This window comes from Cottoperca gobio, chromosome 6, assembly GCF_900634415.1.
Source record: "Cottoperca gobio chromosome 6, fCotGob3.1, whole genome shotgun sequence".
NCBI lineage: Eukaryota > Metazoa > Chordata > Actinopteri > Perciformes > Bovichtidae > Cottoperca > Cottoperca gobio.
In genome coordinates this window covers 12,818,184-12,827,577 of record NC_041360.1, presented here as the reverse complement: position 1 = coordinate 12,827,577, position 9,394 = coordinate 12,818,184, and the positions used below count along the sequence as shown (strand labels likewise).

Genomic DNA, 9,394 nt, shown 5'->3' with positions numbered 1-9,394 from the left:
AAAGCTATTAATGTAGTTGCCGTTTTCTTTAGCTTCAGGTTTGAAGCTCAATTTATCTGAATGTGAATTATTGCCCATACATTGTGAAAATGTGTTTATAGAAAAATGTTCTGTGAAGAACATAATTAAAGCTGCAGTTGGTCATTTTAATAAAAATAACTGTCATATTTGCTGAAACTGTCTATATCCTGACAGTAGTGCATGAGACAGATTATCTGTGAAAATAAATCATGATCCTCTGCCTCCCTCTAGTGCTCATAATGGTATTTACAAGATACCAGCGTACTCGAAGGAAAACAATCAGGAGTCTCTAAAGCAGTGTCAATCACTGCTGGTGAACTTCAGTCAAATATGAATCACTATTCTGTTACCGCATTGCCTACTTTTCACCTCAAATATTTACAGAAACGTATATAAGTGTCCTGTTTAGCTACAAAATGAGAAAGTTTGTGACCCGGTCACCATGTTGAAAATAGCCTAGCCAAAACCAACCAAGCACCGCCCACCGGCAAGCTTTCTCTTTTTAGCTTTTAAAGCTTAGTTCTGCATAATGCAAGACTTGAATGGCATTACAGAAAAAGGTAGATTTACAAAAAGGGCTTCTGTTTTTTTTTTTACAAATGAAATGTACTATTAGGTTTGTCGTCTTAAATATGCTTAACACTTGAAATTCAGCCATCAGATTCCATCAACAGCAATATGAAGGACTATTAGGGAAACGTACGGGTTAAGAACTAATGCTTTGGTATGGTGGGAGAGATTTATGCAATTATGAAGCTTCCGTGTCCAAAGGAGAGATGTTGACGTACTTTGATTCAACCAACAGTAACTAAACAAAATATATAGTTGGTCAAAAGAAGTGTCATTTAAAATGTTTTATTTATCGATAGTCACAATGAATCAATTAACACTACGACTGGAAATAAAGTTCATTGCAATCAAAATACTGTGACTTTCATTTTGTCACACAATAATTATCGTAATAAATCAGATTCTGTATCAAAAGTATGAGTTGCCTTCCACTGAGGTGGAAATATAACCACCAGAGAGCGATGTGAATTCAGAGAAAAATTGAAAATTGTCACAAACATTTACCAGTGAAATATCCAGTCCACTGTACCCAGCAGGTGGTTTAGAATTTAAACTGGACTGTACTTTTCCCATCACATCTTTGATCAGATATATTTGTTTATTTGTGCAAGCTGAACAAATACATTTTCTGATCCGAGTTGACCTCCTTGTCAGTTATAAATCATCATTGATCAATGATTGTCTAGCAAGTGAAATGTAATGCAAGTGCATTTACACTCTGAGCTTTTTTCTCCTCTGGTACTAAAGTTAACTTTGTGGCAAATACAACATTTTGCAGTGAAAACAGTGTTGTCACTTGTCAAAAATGAAACATGGACATTTTATTTGAACAATTTGAGGCACTGGTGATAATAGTGTGTTTCCTTTAACATCGGAGCAGGAGTCTTTGTTAGTTCTTGCTTTGTGGGTCCTAGCCACATAAGTATATGAACGTGGATTGACCAACAATCACATTTAAAAACAAACTAAAGAAAAAAACAAAGACCCCTCACCAAAAATGTGTACACTAAACTTTTGAGTCTTCTGTTGCTCATTTCCTGCTAGCACAGGCAACAACACAGTGCGAACCGTAACACCTCAGCTGTGTATGTTCACTCTCCTCCTCTCCCTGTCAGTCAGACTTGTCCTTCTTTTTGCCTCCTCCTATGGGAACTTTGCTGACCACTGCAGAACCGACAGCAGTCACTCCTCCAGCTACAGCATATACTCCTCCTTTAACCAGCCCCACTCCCATCCCAGGCAGAGCGGCTACAGAGCAGACGGTGGTCTTGGTGAGTTCCAGACTCTTCCCTCCTATCCAGGTCACACCACCCACAGTGGCTCCTAAGGCTCCCTTGGTGGCACCGTACAAGCCGCCCGCCAACCTGCCAAACATGCCCGGCTGCGTCTGTGGATGGTCCTTGTTTTCATCTGCTTTAAAAACAAGAGCAACATTTTAAAATTCAATACGTAGAAATAAGTAAGAGGACAGAAATGCTCCAAACAAGGGCTGCAAGTAATGATTGTTTACATTATCAATTAACTTGCCAATTATTTCCTAAATTAATTAATTGATTGTTTGGTCTACAAACATCAGAACACCATTTAACCAGGAAGTCCCTTGAGATAGACATTATACAATGCAAGACAAAAGGTAGCTAATGCTCGCATTTTAGAAGCTAGAATATAAGCTTTAAATATTAGTCAAACTGAAAGATCTGTTATCAAAATAGTTGCTGGTAAATTTCTGTAGAGATCAACGAATCGATAAATCAACTCTTCATTTCAGTTTACTCTAAACATACTGCATCTTCCCAGGCCTTCACCAAAACAATATGTCACCCATGAGAGCGATGTCACCATGGAACACAAGATTCTGCGAAATTGTCCATGGCACTATGGATTATTATTTTCATTATTGATAAAACGGTTTGTTTCTTTTTTTAATTAATTGAATAATCATTATGAAATGTCATTGAAAAATGTAAACTTCAATTTCCCAAAGCTCAAGGTCAAGTCATCAAATTATTCAGATATTCAAATAACAAAAAAAACAAATGAGACATATGAGAAGCTGGAAATGTTTGGTATTTTTGCTTGAAAAATGACTTGCATGATTAATCGATCATCAAAGTTGTTCTTAATTAATTTTTTATTATTTACTTAGTGTACGTTCTTGCATGCTTGTCACAATAAACCATATCTGCAGTCTGTAACTTGACAGGAAAGCATGAATGTAAAAAAAAAAAAAAGATTTAAAAAGCCAGAGTCAGTCATGTAGGGCTGCAAATGACGATTATTTATTATTATCAATAAATAAGTTGGGTTTTTTTCACAATTAATCGCTTATTGTGTAGTTTGAAATATAAGAAAATCATTATCCAAAAAATAATCTATACAGTTTCATACAGTCCAAAGGGATGTCTTCAAATGACATTTTTTGTCCAACCATCAGTCCAAAATATATAATATAGGTTAACAATTGTACAGAGAAAAACTTCAAATGGGAGGACATGTACCTGGAAAATGGTTATGGTTTTACATGAAATATATATAAAATTATTAATTATCAAAATTGTTGCCGGTTAATTTTCTGCCATTAAAAATAAGCAATTCTCTACAATTTACAATAATTTACTTTTGAACTGAATTGAAACATTATTACATAGTGCATTCTTTTTTAAATGCACACAGCAACATTTACACTTGTGCCATTATTAAAATGTAAAAACAGACTAAGTGTCTAACCTGTTATCTGCCGCAAAGAGCAGCAAAACAATGACACAATTTACCTATTGAATCTGCAACAATTACATTTACCAAAAGCTGATTACTGAAGAAACATCTAATCACTCTGTAAAATCCAACGTGATCTAAAACACATTGGGGTCAAAAAACATAAATGTGTCCAATGACTTTTGCAACTAAACTTACCTGTAGCTGGCTCATCGTTAAGGTATGCAGGCATGTCCTCAGGCACCTGCTCCGCCTCACTCATCTCTCTGCGAAAACAAATGACACAATTACAAACAGAGACAGTCACACACAATTACCAGAGCTATACAGTGTAGGGAACTATAAGAAAGAGATACTGTGTAACATGAAATAGTTTTCCTCCTAGGTAATTTCTGTTATGGTGTAATGTGCTCGAGATCTGTGCTTGTTGTTGCATATATTTGTGTTTAATCCTGTCTTGTATGTTAAGAGGGCAACAGCAGAACAAAGAAACAAGACATTGTTTTTTGGAATCCCTTAAAACTTTGACCTTGAACTATTGCAGACAGAGATTAAGTACTTGTTCTACCTGGTGCACATATTAACTCCTTTAACTTTCACACTGTGATTGTAACAAGGCTGCACCCTCTATATGTTATTAGAAGCCTTTATTCCAAATGGACAACATTATTTATATGTGAAAGTCCACAGAGAAAGCCCTAATTTAAGTCAATAGTTAGGTATGGGGCTGTTAAGTAGACAGTGTATAAAGAAAATAAGAAGAGTTTGCTTTGGGTGAGCAGCTGATCCTAAAACAAGGCCGACCTGTTTCCAGTCTGCCACAGAGCCTTACAACTAGGTTAAAAACACAAGAGGACATATTGAAGTAGTCTTCTGTACTTTGAGAAAGAGTAATAAACAATCACATGATGGATGAACAAAGAATGGATGGCTGAAATCATTGGGGTTTATTTGTGTGCCCTCCTGTTTGAAGTTGTATGTTGTTGTTTTTTTACATTTTTTAACGTATGCATTGTTGTATGTCCGTGTATGGTTGTATTTAAGTATAAATGCATGGGTGCATTTGTGTATAAAGATAACTGTAGTTTTTATATATTTGTATTATGTACAATCATGTATAGATATATTTATATGTTGTATTATTAATGTTAATGTTGCTTTTATTGAGTTGTTAACTGTGAGCATGCATGCTAATAAACTAAAACGCACAACTGACATTTTAAAATATTTCACATCATATTCCCAAAGTGGAATGATCTCTCAAATTGCTACCTAGCTAATTGTTAGTACACTAATTAGGCCTAGCTTCCCTGATAGCTGTAATTTGATGCGAGACCAGTGTTTGTCATCTGTTATTCTCTAATGTTATTTTTACTCTTGTGCCTTGTCAAGAAGTTATGGAAACTGCTCAAAGGAAAGCGTTCATAGCGTTTATTAAGTTAAAGATGGACAAAGAAACGCGTTTGGCAGCTGTGGTGGCGACAATTAACTTATGGGTAAACAACATTATCAAATCCTTGTTAGGTTCACATTAAAACAATAATAGAAGTAGTTGTCTAAAGGCCCGACGTACAATGTCAAACGTGTGCTACGTATTGTTAGCTAACCAACAGCGTTTGTTTTGTGGCAGACTGCGTTGACGTTAACTTAAGCTAACGTCAACCTACAGGCAGTTGAAACACGGATACTTGACTAGAAGTTGTCGAATAACTGTCCAATTTAACTTGTCCAAATTGATGCCGTCTCACTTTTAAAACGAGAAATGACTGGACGTGTAATTTAAACGCAGGACTTAGGTTATGTGGTTGTTTTTGCCTTTAGTCGCCGTAATTAGCTTATATGTACAATCTTCTAGCTGAGACATCCAGACACGTCACCCGAAACACAAAATATCACTTTAACGTTTTTTTTCCATATTTAATCGATCGACATTTCTAAGTATTTCCTCAACATATCTGTCGCTTTTACATTAATGGTCGAGGGAGTTTACTTTGAAGATGATTTCCAGATAATATGGCTCATTTGTTTTGTGGTTCTGCAGATGGCTGACTCACATTACAGAAACTGAACTCCAAACTAGCTAACGTCAATTAGCACTTACCTCGCTTTGTGACGTTATCACAATGATCCAATGTGCTGTGCGGGACTTAAAACTAACTGCGCATAAAATAATGTTGCGGTTCCGCGGCCTGTAATATTGTAGCTGATGATGGTTAGACTTGTGTTGTCTGTCTGACTATATTTTTCTGGAGGACGACCTCAGTCTCCACCCATAAAAACACACAGAGGTACAGTCTGTCCGCAGGATGGAGCTCCAGCTGCTGGATGAATGCAAATTAAAGTAGTTGTTATTGTCTGGATTATAGATTTATTGTTCATTATTTTTCATGCACAAACAAAGAGAAATGTATTATTTTAATCCATATATTACTGTAGATGTTTTGGTGATCATTTGGAACAACTGTTTGAGTGGAAAGTATTGCAGAGTGTAGTAATGCATGTGAGCACAGAAATTAAAAGATTAAAAACTGAGGTTTATCTTGTAAGGGGATCCAACCGTCACTTTGACGGGAGGGGGCAAACCACAAAACAACATCCTCCCCTCAGAGTGGAAGTGACGTACATCCTCTTATATTAATGCTATATCCAAGATCGTCTCCTTTATGAGGACATGTCACAGTATAATAAAAAAAATAGAATCAAACACCACCTTGATACCTAGACTTAAGATTTGTTTTCATAAGGAGAGCAAAAAAAAACATGCATTAATGTAGAAAAGGCTGGAAAAACGATCGGGCAAAGCGGGCAGCTGCTCCCGGTCTGCAACTTCAGGGGCTGCATATTTATTGTGTGTCAGTTGGTTTGTAGTAATATGATTACTTAATTATGTTTGAGGATATGCCTCACTTAAGCACTTTATCAACTGATTGGGTTTCCAGGCGTGTCTAGCATTATCACCTGTGTTGACTTGTTTTATGGAGACCTGTGTAAACATTTACATGTCCCTTAATAAAAATGTGTGTTTACGTCTCTTACGGGTTAATTTGTGCATGATGTAGGTGTAGGTCTACAGTCACAACAAATGCAAATAGAGTGCAATCTTAACTCCAGATACAACTATGGTAACCAATATAAACATTTTAAATATTAAGACATCCAAATGCTGTTATATCTATACATGGTAGGCCTGCTGCAATTTTTTCATCATGCTTGAAATATGGCCTCAAACAGCACAGAGGCACACATATATTTCTGATAGATTTGTTTGGGACTCACTATATTTCTAGGTTTATTAGCTGACCTATCGCTATCACTTGAGATGAACATTTTACTGAAATATTCAGTTAAATTGAACAATGTACAAAGTATATTCCATCTCAGAGCATGTGAATGTTTGAGGCGGCAACGAAACTGGATCATAAGACAGTTTGGATGTTTTCAGAGCACACACATTTTTAGGGTACGAGCTAAGAAGAACTGCAGTGAAATTTCCTCACGATAACATTAAAGTTAACAATTTGTGATTACAGTTTCTGAAAATGCACAAACAATTAGATTGACACATTCATAATCCCATTTATCTGTTTATAATCACACAATACAACAGCAATTTAGTTTAGCTTGTATGTTTCATCTAATGTGAATATATAGTGTTTTGCACTTGTTGTCCTCTCTTAAATGTGAAAAGCCCCTAACCCTGGTTTGTGAGGTAAGCCGCCTCACTTGTCAGACATTATGATAGACCTGTTTTATGTAAGACTCTTTGACACAGTAGAAAAAGCAAAAGCGTAAATGTTATTAATGATGGCTGGATTACATTGAGCCGCTTCAGTTTCAGGATCCTGGTATTGTGCATGCTTGCTCACTGCCATGACTAGAGCTGCAACTATGCTGTAAAAATGGCCTGTTAATAACACTGGATGTATCGTTAATAACACTGGAGGTATCGTTAATAACACTGGATGTATCGTTAATAACACTGGATCTATCGTTAATAACACTGGATGTATGGTTAATAACTGGATGTATGGTTAATAACTGGATGTATGGTTAATAACACTGGATGTATGGTTAATAACTGGATGTATGGTTAATAACTGGATGTATGGTTAATAACACTGGATGTATCGTTAACAACACTGGATGTATCGTTAATAACTGGATGTATCGTTAATAATTCTGGATGTATCGTTAAGAACTGGATGTATCGTTAATAACTGGATGTATCGTTAATAATTCTGGATGTATCGTTAATAACTGGATGCATCGTTAAGAATTCTGGATGTATCGTTAATAACTGGATGTATCGTTAATAACTGAATGTATCGTTAACAACACTGGATGTATCGTTAATAACTGGATGTATCGTTAATAACTGGATGTATCGTTAATAACTGGATGTATCGTTAATAATTCTGGATGTATCGTTAAGAACTGGATGTATCGTTAATAACACTGGATGTATCGTTAATAACACTGGATGTATCGTTAACAACACTGGATGTATCGTTAATAACTGGATGTATCGTTAATAACTGGATGTATCGTTAATAACTGGATGTATCGTTAATAACTGGATGTATCGTTAATAATTCTGGATGTATCGTTAAGAACTGGATGTATCGTTAATAACTGGATGTATCGTTAATAATTCTGGATGTATCGTTAATAACTGGATGCATCGTTAATAATTCTGGATGTATCGTTAATAACTGGATGTATCGTTAATAACTGAATGTATCGTTAATAATTCTGGATGTATCGTTAATAACACTGGATGTATCGTTAATAACTGGATGTATCGTTAACAACACTGAATGTATCGTTAATAATTCTGGATGTATCGTTAATAACTGGATGTATCGTTAATAACACTGGATGTAATGTTAATAACACTGGATTTATGGATAATAACACTGGATGTATTGTTAATAACTGGATGTATGGTTAATAACACTGGTTGTATCGTTAATAACACTGGATGTATCGTTAATAACTGGATGTATCGTTAATAACTGGATGTATCGTTAATAATTCTGGATGTATCGTTAATAACTGGATGTATCGTTAATAATTCTGGATGTATCGTTAATAACTGGATGTATCGTTAACAACACTGGATGTATCGTTAATAACTGGATGTATCGTTAATAATTCTGGATGTATCGTTAATAACTGGATGTATCGTTAACAACACTGGATGTATCGTTAATAACTGGATGTATCGTTAATAATTCTGGATGTGTCGTTAATAACTGGATGTATCATTAACAACACTGGATGTATCGTTAATAATTCTGGATGTATCGTTAATAACTGGATGTATCGTTAACAACACTGGATGTATCGTTAATAACTGGATGTATCGTTAATAACACTGGATGTATCGTTAATAACTGGATGTATCGTTAACAACACTGAATGTATCGTTAATAATTCTGGATGTATCGTTAATCGTTAATAACTGGATGTATCGTTAATAACACTGGATGTATCGTTAATAACACTGATGTATCGTTAATAACTGGATGTATCGTTAACAACACTGAATGTATCGTTAATAATTCTGGATGTATCGTTAATAACTGGATATATCGTTAATAACTGGATGTAACGTTAATAACACTGGATTTATGGATAATAACACTGGATGTATGGTTAATAACTGGATGTATGGTAATAACACTGGTTGTATCGTTAATAACACTGGTTGTATCGTTAATAACTGGATGTATCGTAATAACTGGATGTATCGTTAATAACACTGGATGTATGGTTAATAACTGGATGTATGGTTAATAACACTGGTTGTATCGTTAATAACACTGGTTGTATCGTTAATAACTGGATGTATCGTTAATAACTGGTTGTATCGTTAATAACACTGGTTGTATCGTTAATAACACTGGATGTATCGTTAACACACTGGTGTATCGTTAATACTGGATGTATCGTTAATAACTGGATGTATCGTATAATTCTGGATGTTATCGTACAACACGGATGTATCGTTAATAACTGGATGTATCGTTAATAATTCTGGATCCTATCGTTATAACTGGATGTATCGTTAATAACTGGATGTATC

General features: G+C 35.3%; 1 protein-coding gene across 2 annotated transcripts; it reads right to left on the bottom strand.

The window, feature by feature from the left end:
* Positions 1-860: 860 nt before the first annotated feature.
* On the bottom strand, positions 861-5,665 carry tmem263 (transmembrane protein 263). 2 transcript variants are annotated; one of them, XM_029434708.1, is made up of 3 exons: positions 5,408-5,665; positions 3,505-3,572; positions 861-2,001 (listed from the first exon to the last, which is right to left on the bottom strand). In XM_029434708.1, the coding sequence occupies exons 2-3, from the start codon at positions 3,566-3,568 to the stop codon at positions 1,703-1,705; spliced, it is 363 nt and encodes a 120-aa protein (XP_029290568.1). In that variant the 5' UTR covers positions 3,569-3,572; positions 5,408-5,665; the 3' UTR covers positions 861-1,702. The 2 variants fall into 2 exon arrangements, with proteins under 2 accessions (XP_029290568.1, XP_029290567.1); XM_029434707.1 differs by having other exon boundaries at positions 861-2,004; positions 5,408-5,634.
* Positions 5,666-9,394: the final 3,729 nt, after the last annotated feature.